This window comes from Sarcophilus harrisii, chromosome 4 (genome assembly GCF_902635505.1).
Source record: "Sarcophilus harrisii chromosome 4, mSarHar1.11, whole genome shotgun sequence".
NCBI lineage: Eukaryota > Metazoa > Chordata > Mammalia > Dasyuromorphia > Dasyuridae > Sarcophilus > Sarcophilus harrisii.
Window position 1 is genome coordinate 276,945,712 of NC_045429.1, and position 25,616 is coordinate 276,971,327.

The window sequence follows — 25,616 nt, forward strand, 5'->3', positions numbered from 1 at the left end:
AATGACAATACTACCTTAACTAATCTATTTATTTAGCTCTGTACCAATCAGACTCCCAAAAAACTATTTTAATGATCTAGGAAAAATAACAACAAAGTTCATATGGAAAAACAAAAGGTCAAAAATTTCAAGGGAATTAATGAAAAAAAAAATCAAATGAAGGTGGCCTTAGTTGTACCAGATCTAAACTTGTATTTTAAAGTAGCAGTTACCAAAACTATTTGGTATTGGCTAAGAAATAGACTAGTTGATCAGTGGAGAATAGGTTAGGTTCAAAGGACAAAACAGTCAATAACTTTAATCTAGTGTTTGACAAACCCAAAGACCCCCAGCTTTTGGAATAAGAACTCACTGTTTGACAAAAGTTGCTGGGAAAATTGGAAATTAGTATGACAGAAGCTAGGCATTGACCCACACTTAATACTGTACACTAAGATAAGGTCAAAATGGATTCATGACCTAGACATAAAGAATGAGATTATAAATAAATTAGAAGAACATAGGATGGTTTACCTCTCGGACCTATGGAAAAAGAAGGAACTTATGACCAAAGAGAAACTAGAGATCATTATTGATCACAAAATAGAAAATTTTGATTATATCAAATTGAAAAGTTTTTGTACAAACAAAACTAATGCAGACAAGATTAGAAGAGAAGCAATAAAGTGGGAAAACATTTTTATAGTCAAAGGTTCTGATAAAGCCCTCATTTCCAAAATATATAGAGAATTAACTCTTAATTTATAAGAAATCAAGCCATTCTCCAATTGATAAATGGTCAAAGGATATCAGACAAAGAAATTGAAACTATTTCTAGCCATATGAAAAGATGCTCCAAGTCATTATTAATCAGAGAAATGCAAATTAAGACAACTCTGAGATACCATTACACACCTGTAAAATTGGCTAGAATGACAGAGAAAGATAATGCGGAGTGTTGGAGGGATATTGGGAAATTGGGACACTGATACATTGTTGGTGGAATTGTGAATACATCCAGCCATTCTGGAGAGCAATTTGGAACTATGCTCAAAAAGCTATCAAACTGTGCATACCCTTTATCCCAGCAGTGTTACTACTAGGCTTATATCCCTAAGAGATTTTAAAGAAGGGAAAGGGACCTGTATGTGCAAGAATGTTTGTGGCAGCCCTCTTTGTAGTGGCCAGAAACTGGAAACTGAGTGGATGCCCATCAATTGGAGAATGGCTGAATAAATTGTGGTATATGAATGTTATGGAATATTATTGTTTTGTAAGAAATGACCAGCAGGATGATTTCAGAAAGGCCTGGAGAGACTTACATGAACTGATGTTGAGTGAAATGAGCAGGACCCAGGAGATCATTATATACTTCAATAACAATACTATATGATGATCAATTCTGATGGATGTGGCCCTCTTCAACAATGAGATGATCCAAATCAGTTCCAATAAAACAGTAATGAATTGAACCAGCTACACCCAGCGAAAGAACTTGGGAGATGACTATGAACCACTACATAGAATTCCAAATCCTTCTATTTTTGTCCACCTGCATCTTTGATTTCCTTCACAGGTTAATTGTACACTATTTCAAAGTCCGATTATTTTTGTACAGCAAAATAACTGTATGGCCATGTATACATATATTGTATTTAACTTATACTTTAACATATTTAACATGTATTGGTCAACCTGCCATCTGGGGGAAAGGGTGGAAGGAAGGAGGGGAAAAGTTGCAACAAAAGGTTTTGCAATTGTCAATGCTGAAAAACTACCCATTCATATATCTTGTAAATAAAGTGCTATAATAAAAAAATTAATAAAATAAAAAAAAAGAAAAGAATAAGTTTTGAATTAAGTCCAAGTCATAGTATAAAATCTCTTCATATTTACCATAGAGAATTACCATTCCTGGTAAAACTATTTGCCTCTTTCCCAGAATGCCCAATCCTGCTTATGATACTTTTTTTTTAATTCATGAAAGGTACACAATTCCAGAGGTATGGTTTGTGTACTTACTATTTGTATAGCCCCTTGTCAGCAGAAATAAAAAACAGTGTATCAATATTACAAATGCAGAGTTCTGAACATTGGATAGAATGTAGGAGCAGAGGCAAGGAGCCTGTGTAACGTTGCAAAATGGCATTATTAATCAAAATAGGATGAATTTTTTCCCCTAGAGAGAGAGGTGATCTGATTTGATTTTAAACATGTTAAGCTGGATTTTTTCCTAGGGAAAAAGGCTTTGGAGCCAAGCAGAAATTTTTTTAAATTTTATTTTATTAAAAAAATTTCTAAAAAGGAAAACTAAACAAAACAACAATAACAACAAAACCAGAACAGAACATTGTCATGTGGTGTACCCAGCAGAGGATTCAAAATATTTTAAAATAAATTACAAAATATAATAGTAGAAGCAATTATATTCATGAGTGTCCATCTTTTCTTTACTTTGTTATAGATTGTTCTTTTGTTCTCTGCTGTGCACTTTTTAAAAAATTTCTTTTTTCTCCCTTTCATCCCCCCTCCTCCTTCAAGCAGGCTATAGTTAAGCAATGATATATTTATGTATATGTAAACACACACTACATTTTTCCTATCCCTGTTTACACCCTCTCTTTCTCTCTCTCTCTCTCTCTTTTTTTTTTTTCTTTTAAGCTGAGGCAATTGGAGTTAAGTGACTCGCCCAGTGTCACACAGCTAGAAAGTGTTATGTGTCTGAAGCCAGAGTTGAACTCAGGTCCTCCTGACTTCAAGGCTGGTGCTCTATCCACTGCGCCAACTAGCTGTCCCTCCTTATTAACTTTTTACTTTAATTCTAGTTCTTAACTTGCCTTGCTATTATTTAATTTACCCCCATTCATCGATCCCTCCTTGTCTTTTTTACCCCAAGTACAAATTTCTAACAGGCAATTAGAATGTTTTAATTTAAGCACAAGTGAGAGGTCAGGACTGAAAATGCAAATTTGGGAATATTTGGTATAGTAGGAGAGCAAGAAGAGGTGACAGAGGCATAGGCCATGTAAAGGATAGAACACTCAGTAGTTTTATAAGTATTTGGCTAAAAAGCCTTTATTAATGCTTAACTATGTCCTCCCAGATACTGTGCCAAGTCCTAAGAGTACAAAGACAATACAAAAGCTCCTACCTCTTAAGGAAAATGTATTTAATGTGGGGAGACAGTAGATAGTACACATGCATGTACACTCACTCTCTCTTTCAAACTGAGCCTATGTTAGCGCTGATATTTAATTAGATGAAATCATGTCTCAATCAATATTAAATCAAAAGAGCTTAGAGTAAGTGTGAGAAGGCCTTCAACTAGAATGAATTCACACAAGAATTGTTCCATAGGGGATAAGCTTGACTGTGTCTTAAGGCTTGTCTAGAAATTATCAAAGATTTTAATTCCATAAATTAGAGTATATTACTTTCTGGTGCATCACTAGAAAAGGAACTCCCTGGTAAGGAAGATCTGACTCATGGCAAAGCCAAATGAGGCCTTCTCTCTAATTCCTCTCTGCCTTCCTCATTCTTAACTAGAAGAGGAATTTTCAGCTTTGAAATTCTTGAGTTGTGATACTTTCCATCAGTGTCTTAAATACCATTCTTATTTCAGATAGAAGCAGAATTTGCCCAAGGCAGATTTGTACCTACAAATTCACTGTGCTTAAGAGTGATCATCCACTGAAGGAGATACCTAGAAGTTTTGCGTTAGCCCCTTTGGCACTTATGCTTCTGAGCTGGAACATATTTCCCCCTGGACTCTATATAATTTGTGGGAGGGTGTTTGCTATGGATATACTGTGTTTTCATAGATGTACTAACTGTATCACTTTAGTAAATTATCCCTTACTAAAAACTCAGTTTGATTCTCAGCTGACAGTATTGGGTAAGAAGCACAGGAAGAAGGTTGGGGGAGGTCAAGCTGGGGACATTAGAGAAAGCCACCTAAACCTCAAAAGATAAGATGTACCAGTCTGGTGAGTGGGTTGGTGATATTCCTGTGATTTTACAGTACAGAGAGTGGCCTCCTTTGCTTGTGAGGGTGCCTTTTTTGGGGGGGGAGGGTTGCCATTTCTAGATTAATAAAGGAAAACCCAAGGTCCAGAATGTATGCTTCAGAGCCTGAATCTTAGGGTTCCTGACTCCAGGTCATCTTTTAATCCACTGCACTAGGCAGTCTCTCAGAGTACAGCTCAAAGTCATGATATTCACCATCCAGTTCAAATTATCGGCACAAATTCAAGACCTTCTCTTTGTATCTCACTGAAATCTGTTCTCTGCTCTTGATGGATTTTGGGGGGAAGTGTAAGGAGGGCGTGTCTCACCATTGACTACCTTTTCTTAATCTCTTACCTTCTCCTATTCACATTTTCCCTCCCTGATCATTTCTTTCCAACTGAATGATCATTATCAGCTAATTCTTAATTCTCATTTTTAGTTTTGGGAAGTGTTTTTAAAATAAAAAAAAAGTTTATCTTTCTATCTATATCTTGATGGATTGGGGTAGGGGGTAGTGAGTTGGTTAAAATTTTATTCTAGTAGTTTTCCCCCTCAAATGATGATTTATATAGTACCTATCTTTCAGCTTTATAAACTTGTGTTATCTTTGACTCCTTATTCTCCCACATCCTACTTCAGTCATTCAGTCCTACTTCAAAACAAATCTCCCTGTTTCTCTTCTGTAGCACTTCTCATACTCCACACCTCTTTCTTTACTCAATCACCACCTTCATTCATCACTTTTCTCCTGGATCTGTGATGTCAAATCTAAATAGAACAGGAATAAATCATATTGTATTTGTATTTATTTTTAAACATTTCCCATTTACCTTTAAGTCTAAGAGACAGGAAGAGAGATCTCCTTAAAGTTCTTGGCCAAAGTTACACTCAATGAGTCAGTGGCAGAGATTAAAGTAAAATTAAGTTCTCCTGACTCCTAAACTTAGTGCTTTTCCCAAATCATTGCCAGATTGTTTAATGGAAACTGTTCTCATCAAAGTTACCAATGATCTCTTAATTGCTGAATCCACTAACTGGCCCTTTCTTCCTTTTAAGTCTCCTTACAGTTTTACTCACTTATATACTCTCTGTTATTCACTGATGTTATTCACTGACATTTGGCCACTTTGCTTTTCCTTGCACAAGATACCTCATCTCTGACTGAGTGTTTTTAGTGCCTTCTTGTTATTTCTCCCCTTTCTTGCCTAATGCCTAGAACTTTCTCTTTCCTCATGCACTCATCTTCCTTGGCTTTCTCCAAGTTCCAGCTAAAGTCTCATCTTTTTCAAGAGCCCTTTCCCTCTCCTCCTTAATCTCAATGTATTTCCTTTGAGACTGTCTCCAATTAATCTTATTTATATATAGTTATTTCCAAGTTCTCTCCCTTATTATACTATGTGCTCTTTGAGAGCAGGAAATTTTTTTTTCCCTCTCTTTCTTTGTAACTTGAACATTTATAACATGATGTGCCAGCTGGCACATAGTAGATGCTTAATTAATATTTTTTTAACTGACTGCCAGATAATAAGTTCACAAACATCTTTAAAACATCTTATTCTCCTATATGGTTATTCTTGTGTTAGTCTGGATTGTGATGGTTAAGTAACATGGTATTCTCATTACCTTTCCTGTCTCCTTCTTTTCTCTGTCCCCTCCTTTACTCCTTTCCTTCCTTAATTTGCTGTTCAAGAAACTGATGCTAAAAAGGTTAAGTGATTTTTCTCAAGCTTACACGGGGAGTAAGTGGCAGAGCCAGGATTCAAGCCCCAAGACCTATAATTCCAAATCCAGCACTACAGTGCCTCTCTTCAAATATTTTAAAGGTTATAATTGTGCAAGTCAAAAGTGTTCTCTTCCTCCAACTCTATGCTCTGCCATCCTCACTTAGTCTTCTGGTGGTGAAGAATTAAATTTTCTTTGTTTTAGATAAAGACTTTGATGCACTATGGCCCCTTTAGTGGGTTACTCCTAACTTTGTTTAGTTAACTTTTTTCTGTTTTCCTGTATTTCTATTTTTGTACAACAAAATACACAGAGTATTACCCAAAAGAAATTGTGAATTTCCATTTCACATAGTTTGCTTTAAACTATATATAATAAATTCTATGTGTTACTTTTAAAACAACCTTGGTTGTCTATGCATCTTCCTGAACTTCCCCCAATTCTCTGTGCACTTTAAAAAAGGTTTTAATGACCATTTTCTTTCTTACCTCCTTTTCCCTCCCATCCCCTTTCTTTATCTTTTCTTTTGTATTACAGTTGCTAACTCCTTAAACATCCCCACCTCCCCCCCAATATATCCTCCAATTAATTGAAAAAGACCTAAAGAGCCAAGGAGAAGGAATTATACAAACTTGTAACAAATTAGCGAAGATTAAGCAAAATGATTTCACAGATTGGCCAAATTCAAAAATGTGTGGCTGAACCTAGCATGTTTCATCACATGATCTTTGGAGATGGTTGGTTACTGAGTTGATCAGAGTTCTTAAGTCTTTCAAAGTTTTGTTTATTTGCAATATTATTATCCTGTTGCAAATTGCTCTTCTGTTTCTTCCCACTTTATTTTGTCAATTCATTTTACCAAGGATTCTCTGAAATCATCTTTATTTCTTAGAGCACAATATTTCATTGCATTCATGTATCATAGTTTGTTTAGTCATTCCCCAAGTTCTACGTCTTTTATTTTTCTTTTGCCGTCTTACCCTCTCTTTTAACTCTTCCTAAAGGAAAAGGAAGTTTGTTTTGTTTGAACTGTATTCTTCTTAGTTTTATCTTCTTTTTTAACCCTTTTGTTCTAATGTATTTCTTCCCATCCTGTTTGTGTGTGTATTCCAACATTCTTTGTCTGTCTCAGATAAGAATAATTTCTAATGTCAACTTCCCTCAAACCCTCACTCCATTTTTTGTATACTTTGTGAAAAATAATGAATTCTGCCCTTTTCTTCCTTCTTTCATTATTAGCATGTTCCTCCCTTTACCTTCCTTTTTCTTTTCCTTTCTTCAAACCCTCAGAACTGAATCAGTCTGTCATTAGAACCTCTGTTCTAATTTAACCTCCTCAGTACTCTTTATAGACATTGAAATTTTTATGCCCAAAGGCAACCCAAACTGTATTTGATCTGTCAATACCAATAGGGTCTATTTTCCAAAAAGATCATAAAAAAGAGAAAAGTACCCACATGTATAAAAATATAGCAGCTCTTTTATAGTGACAAAAAATTAAAAATTGAGGGGGGGGATGCCCATCAATTGGGAAATGACTGAACAATTTGTGGTAGATGAATATAATGGGATTGTTATATATGAATATTAATTGTTCTATAAGAAATGATGAGCAAACAGATTTTAAAAAATCTGAAAATACTTATATGAACTGATGCTGAGTGAAGTGAGTAGAAGCACACAGTAACAGCAGTATTGTGTGATGATCAGCTATGATAAGACTTTGCTCTTTTCAACAATATAGTGATCTAAGACAATTCCAAAAGACTTGTGATGAAAAATGCTGTCCATACCCACAGAAAGAATTGTGGAGTGAAAATGTAGATCAAACGATATACTATTTGCACTTAAATTTTTTTTTTTCCCTGTACTTTTTCCCTTTTGTTCTAATTCTTCTTTCACATATTTAATAAGATTGTACATTATGGCCTGTATTGGATTGCTTGCTGTATTGGGAAGGGAGAAAAATTTGTAACTCAAAATCTTACAAAAATGAATGTTGAAAACTATCTTTACATGTAATTGGAAAAATAAAAGAAAGTACTATTAGGTTGAAAAAAAAACCATTAAAGTTCTGAAATGACATTTGTTTTTTCTCTTCCATTAGAGTGTTAGCATTGCTTCATCATGTATTTCCTTCAGATTGCTCAAATAAATGTACTCTTTTGGGTTTCTCCTAACCTCTAGAGATTCTTTGTATTTCAGTATTTCTGTTCACTTTTGGACTTTTCATCAGAAATGCTTGAGAGACCACTTAACCATTAAATGTTTTCCTGCCTGCTTTTCACCCTTTCTTTTCACCCTCTCCTTCCCTCTCTCCCTCCCAAATAGAATTGTACTCAGCTTTAGAAGGTAAGGTCTTCCTGGTTATAAGCCTTTTTTCCCTTGTGCAGTATTTTTAATCCAAGATCTCGATTTCTTATTTCTGGTATATGCTAACAGGTTTTATATTGTTCTGATTTTGGATTTTTGATCCTTGAACTCTTTGGAAGTAATTGGTGAATTTTTAATTTTTTCTTTCTTTCTTTCTTTTTTTTTTTTTTTTTTTTTAATTCTTTGACTCTAATAGATCTGGGAAGTTTTTCCTTAGGATTTCTTAAAATATAGCATCCAGCATTTTAAAAATTGTGGCATTCAGGGCTTTCAGTGACTCTTAATTGTTTTTCAAGTCAATTTTTCATATCAACAAAATAAATTTCCTAAAATTTTTCATCTTTTTTTGTTGGTTTTTACAATTATTTTTCCATTATTTTATATTACATTTACATTTTTTATTAGTTTTACATGCAATTTCATGGCATTATTTGAACTTTTTATAGTGTCCATTTCTTGGAATTAGATTTGTCATATTTTTGGTTGCTATTTGCATTTTTTGTGCTTTCTTTGATTTACTCATCTTTCAAGCTTTGTATTGCAGCAAAGCTCTTATCCATGCTGCACTTTTGGGTGGACTAGTCAACTCTGTTTTAGTTTGTCTTGAGTTCTTGCATTGACCTTTATCTCCTGAGGTTTAAGCCCCTGGAATCTTTGAGATTTGATAGTGCTAATTTTTTAAATAGTATTTTATTTTTCCACATACATGCAAAGATAATTTTCAAAATTCATCTTTGTAAAATCTTATGTTCCATTTGTTTTTCCTCTCCCCCCTTTCCTTCTCATAAATAGCAAGCTATTCTTCTAAATATATTTCCATATTCATCATGCTGTACAAAAAAGAAATCAGATCAAAAGTGAAAAAACAAGAACAAGAAAAAAACAAAAAAGCAAACAACAATAAAAAAGTGAAAATACTATGCTTTGATCCACATTCAGTCTCCATAGTTTTTCTCTCTGAATGTAGATGGAATTTTCTATCAAAAGTCTATTGGAATTGCCTTGAATCACCTTATTGTTGAAAAGAGCCAATTACATCACAGTTGATCATCACATAATCTTGTTACTTTGCACAATGTTTCCCAACTGATGAGCATCCACTCAATTAACAATTCCTTTCCACTACAAAAAGGACTGCTACAAAAATTTTTGCCTATGTAGGTCCTTTCCCCTCTTTTATGATTTCTTTGGGACACAGACCAAGTAGAGACACTGCTGGATCACAGGATATGCAGTTTTTATAACCCTTTGAGCCTAGTTCCAAATTGTATAGTGCTAGTTTTTTAGGGCCCTTGTTGGCATTTCAAGACAGAGTGGTAGGAACCTTAGAGTTCTTTGGCATGGACATGTTCTTGTCTGACTATTCTAGTAGCTCTCTATCATTCTGGCACTTTCTTAAGGGAGCACAGGTGCTGCTTCTGTACACAGAGCCTTATAGACGTTATGTCCATTGAATTTGTGTTCACTTTCTTTGAGAGGTCTTCTCACCCATTGCTCTGTTTATGCAATTTTATAGAAAAGTCACTTAATGTAGTTTCTTATTGGACTTTTTGATCATTATTCTGTCTGGTCCAAACTTCAAAGCTTTCTCATAAAACAGGTAGGGGAACTCAGCAGTTACTTTTGCAGGAAATCCCATATTGACTCTCAAATAGAAGGTAATTTCTAAAGTTTTCTTCTAACATAAAGCCTCTCGTTTATTTCAGCATCATGTTTAAAATACATATAATGGGGGGCATCTTGGTGGCACAGTGAATATAGCACCAGCCCTGAAATTAGGAGGATTTGAGTTCAAATTTGATTTCAGACATTTAACACTTCCTAGCTGTGTGACCCTGGGCAAGTCACTTAACCCCAATTGCCTCAGCAAAAACAAACATATAATGTACATATTTCCTATTTGTTTACAACCTATTGATTTTACTGTGTCTAACCTTATGTCATTTTCTATAGTCATATAGTTTTGCCCATATTGTTGTGTTCTTTTACAGGATTTTCTTCACTGATATCATCTGTTTTTGGTTATGAGCTATTATGTCCTCTAAGAAGACAGATATTATCCATGTTTTTGTAATTTGCTACATATAGGAGTGTTTAGGATAAAGTAGACACTTAGTAAATGCTATTTGATAAGGATAATAAGGAAATATTCATTAAAGCCATGAGATTAACGGATTAAAAAAATACTCATACAAGGGGAAAGTCACATGCTTCTCATTTTTAAATGTATCAGTTGATATTAGCAGTATCATATTACAATTTAGGACTCAAGACTATATGGGAACTTTTATTTTTTTTTTGCTGGAATAGGAATTAGAAGACCTACATTAGTTGAGAAATGTGAGCTCAGGCAAATCATTGTATCATTTTTTGTTTTTGTTCACTTATTTCTGTTTTATATCTTCATCTCTAAAATAGTAATAATAATACTTGTATTACTTACATTGCACTGGTATGTGTTTAGTATTCATTGATTCATCAAATATTTATGTGCTTGTTATATAGAGAGCCGAGTATTGGCATGGGTGGGAAAATGGGGAGGAATGCAAAGTTTAGATAAGATAAGATAAGACCCCATGCTCTTGGAGTCCTGAGTTTATTAGAAAAAAAAATACCAATAACTATAATCTACTTCATTATGTGATAGTAAGCTTTTTTGTGCTTACTAAGTATCAGGCCCTAGGCTCAAAGCAGAAGATACAAAGACAAAAGTGGAAATGTTCCAGCTCTTAAGATTGCATTCTAATAGGATAAATGACTTGCATACATATAAACATTTAATATGTCTAGGTGTTATATATATTTAGAAGTTCACTGACAGCTGGGAGAAAAGAAAAGACTTCATGTAGAAGGGAGTGCTTGAGCTGAAACTTGGGAGATCAGGGATTTCAAGAAGCATAAATAAAAATGGATCTAGAACTGGTGGGTAGCTAATGCAGAATCACAAAAATCAGACCTGAAGCATCATATGGAAACAGGGTCAGCTTGGACAGGATGACTTCATGGCAGAACATTGGAAGTGGAATAATACATAAGAAGATTAGAAAGGGAGCAAGTGTATTTATGGGGCATGGACTTTTCCCTAATCCGCCAAGTGACATATAGAGAGACTGGGGGAGATTTCATGGATGATATGGCATTTGATGCAGTTTTAAAGCATGAGTAGGAATTGAGTAGATAGTAGAAGTCTGGAGGGAGGAAGTATCAGATTTAGGTACCTGCTTAATCAAAAGTACAGATTCAGGGGAGAACATAGGTTTGTATTTGAAGGTCAGAGACTAGTCTGACTTGTGTTGAAACAATGTGTACAGAAAAGAGTAATGTGAGATAAGGTTGGAAAAATAGGGTGGCAGTAAATTGTGGAGGCTCTTGAATGCACAGTAAATGTTTGAAGTGTAATCAGTCCACAATAGAAAGCTATTAAATATTTTTGAGTAAAGTGACAAATGTATGAAAGGATGATGTAAAGGAGGAGTTTTTAACCCAGGGTCCATGTCCTTTTAAAAAAATATATTTTGATAACTGCATTTTACTTTATTTAGTTTCCTTGACAATCCTGTGTATTTTATTTTAGGCATTTAAAGACATTATTTTAAGAAAGGATGTCTTCATGAGATAGCCAGAAGCAATCTATGATAACAGAAAAAAAATTAAGAACACCTGGTATAGAGGGAGGAGAAAGAGGGGAAACTAGACCTCTTAGGGGATTTTTCAAGTAGTTTTAAACAAGTGCTAGTGGGAACTTTTGTGAATGTAAGGGAAGGTACAAAAAGAGTGGAAAGGACAGTGTGAAAATGTTGTGAAAATGGAATCTAAAATAGTTGGTAAGTGGCTATGAGAAGGAAATGAAAGTTAAGTCCAGTTTTGATATGGGAGTGAGCCCAGAAAAAATGTAAGTATTGGGGATAATAGATTTAAGAATGATCTACATGGAAGTTGAAAGTTAAAGCAACTGGATCAAATAAAATTACTACAGAATACTGGGAACAGAAGTCATTAAGCAATAGACCCTTGGAGAATATCGACTTCAATTAACTAGAAAGAAAAGGAGAAATCAGAGAGGGAAGTAACTAGAAAGACAGAAGGAATATAATAATAAAGTACCATGTAAATGTCACCTATTAGTATTGTATGTGATACTTTATATTAAATAGCAACTAGTGATATAAAATGGTCGTAAGTATGCCAGTTTTATGCTTCCTTAGAGAAAATCTTTCTTTATGTGATATATCCTTGACTACAACCCCTAATACTATACTAGCTATTTTTTAAGTACTTAACATTAATACATTTATCCTTATAGGTCTTTCATCTGCTTCTTCACAATGGATATTCTTGACCTTTAATTGTAAAAACTGAAAAAAATGTAAATATAAAGCTTGATCTATATCTCAAATATTGGACATTGATTGTATAGCCATCCTCAAAAATTCTGCCTTTACCCTAGATTTTAGTTTGTATTTCTTGTTTTCTGTGGGAGAATCATTTAATAAACAACTGTGTTCATCTTACTTTTTCTATTTCTAACTATAGTACCAGAAGAGAACATTGCAACTATGAAGTATGGAGCCCAGGTAGTAAAAGGGGAGTTGAAATCTGCCTTATTGGATGGTGATACACAAAATTATGATTTGGATCATGGATTTTCTAGGCATCCAATTGATGATGATTGCCGTTCGGGCATTGAGATTAAATTAGGTCAGCCATCAATTATCAATCACATACGAATACTCCTTTGGGATCGTGATAGCCGGTAAGTGATAACAGTGTGATTCAAAAAAGAATATGTTTTGAAATGACTTTTATCTATTCACGGTTTAAAATGCTTTTTAGTTTAGATTTTTTTTATAACTTTTTAGAGCTTCAAAAATTCATATCTCAGTAACATTTTTCTTATCCTCTTCTCATTTTCTTTTGATCATGTAAATGTTTTCTAGTTTCTTCCTTGTTGAATTTAATTTAATTTTAATTGACTAAATGGGATAGGTAGTACATATTTTGAATATACATGAACTACTAAAACATTGAAGATTAAGGAGCTTATTATGTTTGTAGTTTTTAGGCCCATCAAAATATTTATAAAAACACTTTATTTTGCACAAAAGCTCTTTTTGTTCAGAGGGGACTCAGTTTTGCTATAGTCCTCTAGTTTCCCTGTCATAGGAACTGCAGTAATTCTGACCAAAGGTTATGCCTTCAGGATCTAAAGCCAAAAAATTTCTTAGCACATGTTGTAGAATTACAGCCTGAATTACTGATAACTCAGAGAGGTTCAAGAAAAGGTTATAACCAGTTTGTTGCTATGTGATAAAATGAATGGGAGAGAAGGGACAACAGAAAATGAGAGAATTGTGTCACAAAATAAGCTGACCTTTTGTAGTCCTGACTTTTAGCTACAGGCTGACATTTATAGTCAGTTAAATCTTTCTGAGATCAGCCCCATTGATATTGCAGTAGAAATAACATCACCTTACATTTAAATTTACTTTAGGGAAGAAGGCAATACCAATCAGTTTTGTGTGTTACAAGTGAGTAGTAGAGTCTCAAGTTGTTTACTTGGATTAGGCTGTTAAATATTACTAACGATTACTAGCCTGCTGATTTCAGGTTGTCCCCAAAATACATTTGTATTCTTTTTTTTTTTTTTTTTTTCCTTAGTGTCAGTTTTTTCAGTAGTATTGACATTTTCTCTTGGCTGGATATGGAAGGTGGCAGTAATTTGGTAGAGAAAAAAGCAAACTTAAAACTGTTAGTCTTTGTCCTGAGAGGAGATAGTTTGCAAGGCTAAAGAAAAGTAGAAGAAAAAGACACCTCTGTCTTTATCTTGTGCCCTCCTTATTTTTTTATTTTATTTATTTATTTTTTGCTGAAGCAATTTGGGTTAAGTGACTTTCCCAGGGTCACACAACTAGGAAATGTTAAGTGTCTGAGGCCAGATTTGAACCGATGTCCTCCTGACTTCAGGGATGGTTTGTGCCCTCCTTTTTGCATGACTGTGCTAATCTGCTCCTTTGGAAATATGAAGGAATCTTAAACTGTGTTTTCAAAAAAAGCATATAATTTTTGAAATGAACTTTCAGTAAAGCATGAAAAAAAAATGTAGTGAATACATTGTTTTCTTTGATATTGATGAAATGATTTCTTTATACTTTTCTTCCCTCCTTTCTAAAGGTCTTATTCCTACTACATTGAAGTGTCCATGGATGAACTAGATTGGATCAGAGTAATTGACCACTCAAAATACCTCTGTCGTTCTTGGCAAAAGCTGTATTTTCCTGCCCGGGTCTGCAGGTTAGTTCACCTAGATTAATTGTATGATTGAAATTTTTACATGTATTGATTGGGTCCAAGTAAACTTAAAACACATGCATAAATATTGACTTTTAATTTATACTTAATTGTAAGATGCTTTCTTCCTTATTTAAAAAAAAAAAGACTTTTTCGTGAAACAATCTATCAAACATCATAAATAGGAAAACTTCTTTGGAAAAAGTGGAAAATTACAGATAAAGAGATGGGACTATAGGTTTGGAATGAAATACAAAATTAGTCAGAAAACCTTATACTTTGTATTATATGGTAAATAACAAAAAGCGTTCAAGGTATGTAAAAAGCTTTTCAAAACCCATGCTATATCATAAAATCATTGGTTTATGATAAATGGGATGTGCATTTCCTTGAACTTCACAAGAATTTCCAAGAGAAGGGAAAGGGAAATCAAATGCTGCCTCATTTACATTTTGAGTTTTTATGTTTCTTTAAGTGTAATTATTTCTCCAAACCCTTATAATACTTCAAAATTCATATGAGGCAGTAAGGTAATGGGTAAAAGAGATGGGATATCTTAAATGCTATTTAGATTTTTTAAGATTTGGGTCCCAACTTAAATTTTCTATTATTTGTTTCTGGAAGTTGAAAGTATTTCAACTTATTTCCCACACATACTTTTTTCTATTATAGAAGAGATGTTATAGATTATGGATGAATATTTGTCTTGCTCCTTGTCCTTTTTGCTCATTCTGTCTTTAATAGATCAGCTCTGAGGAGTGCATTGGAGAGAATCTTCTCCAATTTTCTTGTTTTCCTGAAGTCAGAGGAGATAGAAAATGAGAAAGATGGGGTTTCACTAGAAACTGAGTGGGGGGTGCCCATCAGTTGGGAAGTGGCTGAATAAGTTATGGTACATGAATGTTATGGAATATTGTTTTGTGAGACATGATCAGCAGGCTGATTTCAGAAAGTCCTGAAGAGATTTATATGAATTGAAGCTAAGTGAATTGAGTAGAACCAAGAGAACACTATACACAGCAACAACAAGACTATGCTATCATCAACTGTGATAGACTTGGCTCTTTTTAACAATGAGATGATTCAGGCCAGTTCCTGTAGTGTTCTTCTCCAAAATATAATGTTCTCTGGGAGCAGGTTTCTTGGGAGGCTTCTGGAGGCAGCCTTAGTTTCAATTCAGTGTAATAATCACCTCAAATGCAGCCAGGGATTAAAATCCAATTTCTTTATTGTCTCCATCAAAATCTTATCTCCTTTACTTGGGGCTTTGCTAATTTTCTGGAAGCCTTCTGGATCTTGCCTCTAGTCCTTTGCCTCTGTTAGCTTCTGTCTCTAGCTCCCTTCGAATCCCCAGCCAGCACAAAGGTGGAATATGGAATGAATCTGACTCCGCCTCCAACAGTGGGCTTGCGCTTTCTGACTTCTCAATCTCCTTGACTGAATCCTGGCTTCTGAATCTCCCAGAGTACATGCTGGTTGAGGCTTCTAGCTTATATATGTTCTCTTAAAGGTGTGAAAGGTGTGAACTCGAATAAGTACTAAGTTCATTAGTGAACTAGATAACTTTTAAATACCATGCTAAATTAGATAATTATTGTCTCTATCAATTCCACTGTCTTAGTACCTTGTAAGAATTCTAACAAGTTCCAATAGACTTGTGATGGAGAGAGCCTTCTGTATTCAGAGGGAGAATTATGGGGACTGAATATGGATCACAACATATTTTCACCTTTTTATTGTTGTTTGCTTGCTTTTTTTTCTTTCTCATTTTTTTCCTTTTTGTTCTGATTTTTTTCTTGTGCAGCATGATAAATGTGGAAATATATATAGAAGAATTGTGCCTGTTTAACCTAAATTGGATTACTTGCTGTCTGGGGGAGAGGAGAAAGGTGGGAATTGGGAATGTATGGAACACAAGGTTTTGCAAGAGTGAATGTTGAAAACTTATCTTTGCTTGTATTTAGAAAAATAAAAAAGCTTGTTAGTATAAAAAAATAGTTTGATACATAGGAGGTATTAAATAAATATTTGTTGAATTGAATTCCAGTTTTGGGGTGGTGATGCTGATCTAGATAGGATCTGTTTTATAGTGTTTGATAGGAAATGACAGGTCTTTGCTAGTGAGACATGCATCAGTATGAAAAATAAAGTTATACTTTTCACTTATCTGTTACCAATTTTTTATCATCATTTTTGTCCTTTTTTTTCTCATTTTTTTCTCATCTTTGTGGCTTTCTATTTCTTTAGTCTTCATAAATAACAATACTGCCTTTAGTCATGGTATAGCAAATACTCAGTTCTGGCCTGTTTTGTATAAAACATGTAAACATAATTAATTTTGGAGATAGTAATCTAAATGACAAGGTATTTTTATTTTAAGGTAATTAGTTAGTACAGCAGTACTGATAGAATATATTGACCTCAGATACTAGCTGTGACTCTGGTAGGTCATTTAACCATCCAACTTCAGTTTCTCATATGTAAAATAGGAATAATAATCATACTTTATACGATTGTGGTAAGGTTCAAATCAGGTGGTATGGAAAGTACTTTGTAAATTTTAAAATGCCATACAGATATTAGCCATTATTACTAAGATTAAGAATGACGGGCATAGAATGTTATAATCAATAACTTTCATATTGGATTGGAAAGAGGAGATAAATCAATTATGAAGAAAGACTAGATGCATTCTAGCTTGAGTGCTGTACTTATGTCTAAGAAACATTTTAAAGAGAAAACTCACCAGTACATTGGATAGATAATCTCTAGAGGACATGCAAAAAGAAATGAGCTAAAATTCCACTGAATGAAAAGCATGATGAGTTGGAATCTGCTAATGAAGGGGAGTACCTACAACATTGAGATCATATATTCATCAAAGTGTTGAAGTACACAAAAAAGCTAAATTGCCTACAAGGCTAAATTATTGAATATTGAATTAGTTGATATGTTTGACCTTTTGTAAGAACCAGGAAATAATTTAACAACATCTGGAATATTCAGAAATAATAGCTAAATATCAATATATAATTCAAACAGTGTTCTTATACTTTACCTGGTGATTATCAACAAACATTTTGATGAAGATCATGCTTTGAATTTACATCTGCAATAAGCTTTCCCTGATACAAAAAAGATATAAAGAAAGATATAAAGATATATCTTTACTACATATCTCTGGACTTATGGACTTAGTTTGCACAAATTTGATTAATGCTCATTTGTATGTCACCATACTCTTTTTTTTTTTTTTTTCCTATATCTCTACCAAGGGTGTAAACTTTTTAAAGATAGAGATTAATTTTGTTTTTCCTCCACTATACCTGACACATAGCCCCGCACGCACTCCATGGCTACTTAGATACTGACAAACAAGATTGAAGATCTCCAGGAAATTACTGTACAGTAGAAAAGATTCAGATTGATTTAACATTAACATTCTTAACGTTCATAGTGATTTAAATAGCAAGTTTTAGCTGGTATAAACCAGCTCTGGAGAGGTATGTGGTATTTATAAGTTCTCTTTTAGAAAAGGGATTTGTGAGTGTAAGAAAAGGAAATTTGAATTTGGGTTTATTCTTAAATAAAAGGTATATGGTTAATGAAAACTGGAAAGTAGACTATTCCAGGCATTTCAAGATGAAAAGAAAACCACATGTGGGGAATGTTGGAAGTTACATAGGTCATACTTTCTCAGAGAGAATCTTAGGCTAGTAAGAATATCTGCCATGTTTAAAGATTTCCAGAGAGGAAGATTCTACTCATGCACTGAGTAACAACCCTTCACACTGAGGATTTTGTTTCTCTTATGGCTTCCCTTTTTGCTATTTTGCATTTTGCTAATCTGTTTGTGTAACATTACCTCTTCCCCCAAAAAAATATCTCCTCTTAAACTCATTATTTTTCACTTTCTGATAAGTCTTGGTAAAACAATAGAATATTTCAGTCAAAAATTTGTTTTGGCCATGGGGAAGGATTGCCATCTAGTGTCAAAAAAGGGGGACCAGGCTTCCTAAATAATGGCACATAACAGAAAAGTTAGAATTTCCAGGAATAAATGGCAAAAAAGTTTAAAAAAAAAAAGTCTGAATTCAATCTATATTTGTTTCTTCATTTCCTCTTATTCTGTTTTCTATAATGATTAGAAAAGGCTGATTACTATATGTGGTATAATTCTTCATGGGCTAGATGAAAGAGTAGTGTTATATCCTTCTCTAGGAAAAATAATTCTAGTGCTAGCCTTTCTCTAGAAAATTCTCAGAAATGTACTGTCCTCTGAAGCAGCTTATTGTTGTTCAGTTGTATCAATTGTGTCTGACTCTTCTGGACCCCATTGGGATCTTTGCAAAGATACTGAAGTGATTTGCAGTTTCCTTCTTTAGCTCATTTTACATAAGAAGAAACTGAGGCAAACAGGGTTAAATAACTTGGCCAGGGCCATACAAGTAGTAAATGTCTGAGACTGGATTTGAAGTCAAGTTTTCCTGGTCCTGGGCTCACGTGTTTTTTCCACTGAGTCACATAGCTTAAGTTCTGCATTTTATAAAATCTTACTTTTTCTCTTGTTTGTTGAGTTCCAGTTTTTACCCTGGGGGCTAAGTGAAAATGAGAACAATTTTTTATGTATATCTCTGTATAGTACTTATTGTTGAAAATAGTAGCTTGTATTTCTGGTTTATGCTTGAAATTACCATAGCATTTATACTAAACTTGGGTATGTTCTCTATACCTAGAGAAGAAGGAGAAAGCAGAAATGTAGGACTTTTTTTTTTTTTTTTTTTTTTTTCTCTTTTCAAGAGAAAATAATGTTATTGTTTTGGATACTCTCACTTCTTGTATAGTATAAAATGTTAGAGCATCAGCTCTTATGCCAACATCTTAATTCAGTTTCAATATTCTTATGCAATGATGCACTTGCAAGGTATTGAACATTTACTATGACAAAGTTTACTTTTCCCAAATAAAACAATTATATGCAACAAATATACAACAGCCCAAAGTTTCTCTAAATGTGGTCCCTTCATTTCTGTCTAGAAATGTATCTGGTCAATTAGGGCAGGATAATATTATTTGAGTGTGATAAATACAAGGTTAATCACGAATTGCTCTTATGTTGCAGGGAGCTAGAACAAGTGCTTCCTTTTCTGGTTTTTAGATGTATAGCTTTATTTTATTTATCTTTACTAAATTGCAACAATATATAATTCTCTAGGTATAGCAGACAAAACAAAAATGTAAGCGTAACTGAAAAAGTATTGTTTCTTTTTAAGTAACATGTCAGCATGTGTAGCTTTCTTATTGCTTCGTAAATGGGCATTTTTATAATTATTTAGCAGCTCAGTAAGCTCTATCCTTGCTTCTTCACATAATCATGCTTCTATCTTCACTTCTCAATTTAATGTGAATTTCAAGATGTCAAAGAAAATTCTTTTGGGGCTCTGGGAAATTGAAAATAGCATCTTTGCTTACTTAAATTAATTTTTTAAAGTTCATAATTATTTTACATTGTAAACTTTTATCCTGTTCCTCCCACTTAACTGCTTTTATTTTCTGTAGCAAATAATCATGGAAATGAAGGCTAACCTTAAAGACTGTAATGCAAAATGAAGCCACATGGTGTCACTAAGCGATAATACTAGTTTTCTTTAGAACCCAGTAAAATGTGAAATTGGTGTTTCACCACATTTAAATGTAAATTGTTTTGGAAAATGTAACTTATGAAATCACACATTAAACTATTTATACTATTTTAAAATTTCCACTGTAGAGCATTAATTGTGCTGGATATTCTCCTTGGCCAGTACGCTAGTATCAGCTTTTGACCTGTGACATCTACAAAATATGATAAATATGGCCTTTCATGTTTACCTTTGTGTAGCTTTACAAAAATAATTCATTTTTTAACCCTTCTTGCTTTTGAATTTATAGAACAGTAAACGAATGGAGAAATTCAAAGTAAACTTATAAGATAGGGTTATGTGGGGTATTTTTCCTTTGGAGAACTTATAATGTTGTATAAATAATTCAGTTTCTATATAGAATTCTTCAGTGTGATACAACTTTGAAAATCAGAGGTAATTAGATAGAGCAGCAGTTCTTAAAGTGTGCTCTGTAGACCTCTGGGAGTCCCCAAGATCTTTTTAAACGGTTAATGATTACTATTTGAATAGTAATACTAACTAACATGTTATTTGCCTCTTAAAATATAGTTCCATTTTCTAATTACAATCTGCATGAGACTGTATTTTCTTCATATACTTCAATCAGAAAAACATGTTGCAGCAGATTTAATGGAGCTGGAGAAGACACATTGTCCTCAATTATGCCAGACATTAAGAGATTTTTAAAAATATGTAAAATAGCACCATTTACTACAGTTTTTATTTTGGAAATTATAGTTATTTTAAATATATATTATTTATGTTCATATGTAGTGAGTTTATTAGTTGAAATAAGTGAACTAAATTTTTAAATTTTAAATTTATGAATTTTAATTTGCAGTATGATGTCTATGTATGTGTGTGTATACACACACACGCATGCATCCACACATACACATATATATCTACAGAAGCAGAAGTTGTTTGGATTGTTTAGTGAATAGGTCTTTGGTATTTTTTAAACTGTAAAGGATATAAAATTTTTTAAGATTGTAAAGTGAGACCAAAAAATTTTGAAAACTGCTGGAATATAGGAATATACAGAAAATATAAGTACTTAACAATTTAGAATAAGAACGTGTTTCCTGAAGTCGGTTTCATTTTGAATGGTATTTTTGGAAAAGAAATCTCTCTCTTCAGATATGGTGTCGTAATCCTATTCACAGAATAATCACAGCTTCTTACACCAGAAATGGGTGTAATACAAGTAGCTTAGTGATTAGGCACTTCAGGAAAATGTTTTGTCAAAAATTTCAAAACATAATGAAAGACAAATATTTGATCTGTCCATATATCCAGGAAGCCTTGAGTCAAAACATCTTTGTCTAGCACTTCCTCAGTATCATATAAACTACTTTTATACATTCTTTTGTCATTGCTGACCTAAAGGAACATATAGGACCATTTCTGGGTGAAACAAATGTTCTTAACTAATTTTTAAGTGTTTTTTCCCCTATATTTAATCAAGGAATTATTTCCATGTTGGGCTAATAATAATCAAAACAAGAAGCATTAATTAAACATTTACTTTGTGCCTGGTCTTGTATTAACATTGGTAGTATACATAAAGGCAAAACTATTCTCTGATCTCAAGGAGCTTGCAGTCTAATGATGAGAATCAACATGCAAACAAATATGCACAAAAAAGATTTAGGATGATTTAGAATGGATGTGACAATTTCAAAAGGGTGCCACTAATGTTAAACAAAACTGAGCAAGGCTTCTTGAAGAAAGAGGAATTTTAGCTGAGATTGAAGAAAGCCTATAAGGAGGATGGTCATGATGAGGGAAAGAATTCTAGGAAGGGGAAACATGATTGGGAAAAACAAGTAGTCTAGTGTCACTCAAGTACATGGAAAGGAGTAGGGTATAAGAAGGCTAGTAGTAAGGAGTAGATCAGGTTATAATGGTTTTAAAAGCCAAAATAATTTACATTAAATTTTTATATAGTCTCCTGAAGGCAGTAAGGAAGTCCTAGAGTTTATTGAGAAGAGGGGAATGACATGGTTAGACACTGTGAAGGTTGAGTGCAAAATGGACTAGAGCGAGGAGAGTATTGAGGCAGAATCTACAAGATCATTTAGTCTTTTAAAAAAAATGTAATAGACTTTTTTGTTATTCTGATAAGAATATATTGATCACTTCTCAAAGTGTTTTTAAGTGCATTGTGAAGACCGCGTATTTTAAAATCAGCCGGAGTCAGGAATTCAGGTTAGAGGAAAATCGTCAGTCTTTATTCTCAGTGAAGAAAGATCAGAGGTGGAAGAGAATGGGCAATAGCAATGTGTGTAGTTGAATCAAGAAGCTAGCTAGACCAGCAGCCACACGACCAGCAGCTAGGAGTATGGAACCCAGGCTCAATTTCTCCCAGCTTCTCTTCTGTCTCTCTGCCTCCATCCACCAAAATTGTCATTTCCTATATAACACATCAGGACTTGCACAGAGAGTGGGCGGGGGTCATTCTTTATCCAATCATGTATATTAATAGTGTATAGTCCAATTGCTATTTAGCCTCACATGCTTGGGACCTCAGTGCATCAACTTAAGCCTCAGCCCATTACAGTGCATAAAAACATATAGCATTAGTAAATTAACTTAGGTTTAGATTACTGTAGAAATTAGCCACATTTACTCATAGAATTATTTTTTGGAAAAATCTCTTCATAATCATAAATGCTTTCTCAGCTAGGATATTTTTTCTGGTATTCTTGTTATTAAGGTAAAAGCATTTTATGATCAGTGAGTCCTTTGAGAATTGAAAGGATTTTTTTTGTTGTTGTTTGGCTAAATCCAGTAGATTCTAGTTTCATTTATTAAAGATTGAGAAAAGGCAGTATTGTAGAGTGGATAGAAAGCTAGCGTCATAGCTGGGAAGATCTGGATCCAGTTCTACTTGTAACTGTCATACCAATAGTGTGAATATGAATAAATCATTTTACTTCTCAGCTCTAGGTAGCTCTCTGAGATTATAGGGTGCAAAAAAGATTTTGATCTGCATTGATTGAGGGAATTTTCTCATTCCAGTGAAATCATACACAGGAGTTCCCATTCTCATTCCTATGCCATAAAGAATAACACTTAGACTTTTTTGGTTGGATTAGAGAATGTGAAAGGAGAAAGGAAACCCTCCCTTTTTCATTTTAGGTTATTAATTGGTAAATCTGTGTTAGAAGATATTAATAATACCGACTCATTGTCTCCTACAACCTACCTTTGTTGATTATGGTAAAATAAGAGCTATATTTGACTCAGCTTATAATTTTTATCCAGGTTATTGTATAGAGTAGGGAAGACAAGCGTTAGATTCAGGAAACTTTGAGTATTTTAGACTTTGACAAAGAGATACAGCACATTTAAAAAACATTCTGGTTAAAATATGGATCATTTCTCAAAAGTTTCTAAAAGCATAAAATAAAACACAAGATTATTAAATGAACCTGGAGGCTTGCCTCTGACTGATATTAGCCCTGCAGGTATGTCTAATTTTCTCTTTACTTAATTTATCAATGACCCTAGACAACTTTCAGAGACTTATTTTCTAGAAGAGTTGCCAGCCTTCATTAGTTGAAGAATTGTAAGGCACTAAGGTGTGGATTGAAGACAAATTCGTATTCTATGTGTAATATATAAACTTTATTAAATGAAAGTAATTTAGAGAGAAGTTAAGTAGGCAATTATTAAGAGAAAATTGATTAGAAAAAAAAATCATGTCTTAACATGTCTGTTTGCAATTGCATTTAATCAAGCTCTATTGCTTCAAGTATAGCTCATGCAGAGATATGGAATGAGTAAGTTGTATATTCTTCAACCATTTAGTGAATTACTACCCCCAACCCTATTCACATTTGTACATAGATTCACATAAGTTAAAAAAAAGTATTGGAGTTGAATGAATAGGCCTGACGGCATGGTAACACATATTTTAGAAAGATCATTTCAACTGGTGCAAGGGATGGAGTGGATTAGAAAGAGCCTTGAGGAAAGATTACCAATCAGCAGGATATATTCCGTTTGTTTAAGAGTTAAATGGTAAGTGCTATCTATGAGAGGGTGAGAGAAGGGAGAGAAGAGAGTATATATGAAGGATATTATAGGATAGAAACAACAACATGGCAGCATATTAGATATGGGGGTGGGGTCAGGGTGGGTGGGGGTGAGATGACAGACTGTGGAACTGAGAATGACACTTAGGTTATGAACCTGCAGAGTAATATTTAGGGTGTGACTCTGGATCACTAAGATATAAGTAGAAGGGTTAGGGTATCCTCAACATTAGTTTAAAAAAAAGTTAGGAAGAGCTCTGAGGGTTTAGTTCCTTGTGTTATTTTTAAGAAGACGTTAATTTTGAGATGTCCAATTGGAAGATGGCTATGTGAGAATGGAGGAAAGCAGAGATATGAGGGCTGGATAGATTTGAAAATTGTTAACATAGAGATAATAATTTAGTCCATGGGAATTAATGAGATTCTAAGGGAGATGTTGTAGAGAAGAGGGCCTTAAGCACCCAGGGATATCTGCAAACAGAAATGCCTAAAAAGCCCTGTCATTTTAAGGAATTCTTTAATGTGAATTTTGTGTTGTATTTCCTTCATCCTACTGTTGAAAATATTTCTTTGTTTTATGCTGTGCCTAATACCAGAAACCCAGAGGGTCTTTGTATTTCAAGGAATCTTATATAAGTTTTTAAAAATTAATTTACTATTTTATTTTCCCCTAGTTACATGTAAAAACAATTTTTAACATTTGTTTTTAGAACTTTTGAGTTCTAGATCCTTTCCCTTTCTCTCTCCCTCTCCCACTGAGAATTAAAGCAATTCAATATAGGTTTTACATGTACAGTCATGCAAAACATTTCCTTAATAGTTATATTATGAAAGAAAACATAGACCAAAAGAAAAAAGCCTCAAGAAAAATAAAGAAAACTAAAAAAGAAAAAATTATGCTTTAATCTGCATTCAGACAACATCAGTTCTTTCTTTCTCTAGGGATGGATAACATTTTTCATCATAAATTTTGGATATTAGGGAGTTTCCATGGACCATTGTATTGTTGAAAATAGTTATGGCACTTACAGCTAATAATCTTACAATATTGCTGTTACTTACTTTTTACTACATCAGCTCATGGAAGTCTTTCTAGGTTTTTCTGAGATCATCCTGCCCATCTTTTCTCAGAGCACAAGAGTATTCCATCATACTTACATATCACAGTTTATTTAGCCATTCCCCAATTAATAAGTGTCCTATCAATTTCTAGTTCTTTGCCCCCAGAAAAAAGCTGCTTATAAATATTTTTTCTTTTGTTTTTTATCTCTTTGGGGGGATATAAACCTAGTAGTTGTATTGCTAGGTCAAAGTGATTTTATATGGATGGTTTTATAGCCTTTTGAACATAGTTCCAAATTGCTCTACAGAATGGTTGAATCAGTTCACAGCTCTACCAACAAGGCATTAATGTCTCATTTTCTCCCAACCCCTTCAATATTTGTCATTTGTCTTTTCTGTCCTATTAGCCAATATAATAGGTGTGTGATAGTACTTCAGAATTGTTTTAATTTGTATTTCTCCAATTAGTATTGAGTAA

The 25,616-nt window shown here is 33.7% G+C and overlaps 1 protein-coding gene across 3 annotated transcripts in view; it reads left to right on the forward strand.

The window, feature by feature from the left end:
- The window catches only part of BTBD9 (BTB domain containing 9), a 445,141-nt gene that overhangs the window by 61,203 nt on the left and 358,322 nt on the right, over window positions 1–25,616 (forward strand). For all 3 annotated transcript variants that reach the window (XM_031964922.1, XM_031964921.1, XM_031964923.1), the window contains exons 5-6: window positions 12,616–12,835; window positions 14,254–14,373. In XM_031964922.1, coding sequence (XP_031820782.1) covers window positions 12,616–12,835; window positions 14,254–14,373 — 340 coding nt within the window. The remainder of the gene's footprint in view (window positions 1–12,615; window positions 12,836–14,253; window positions 14,374–25,616) is intronic.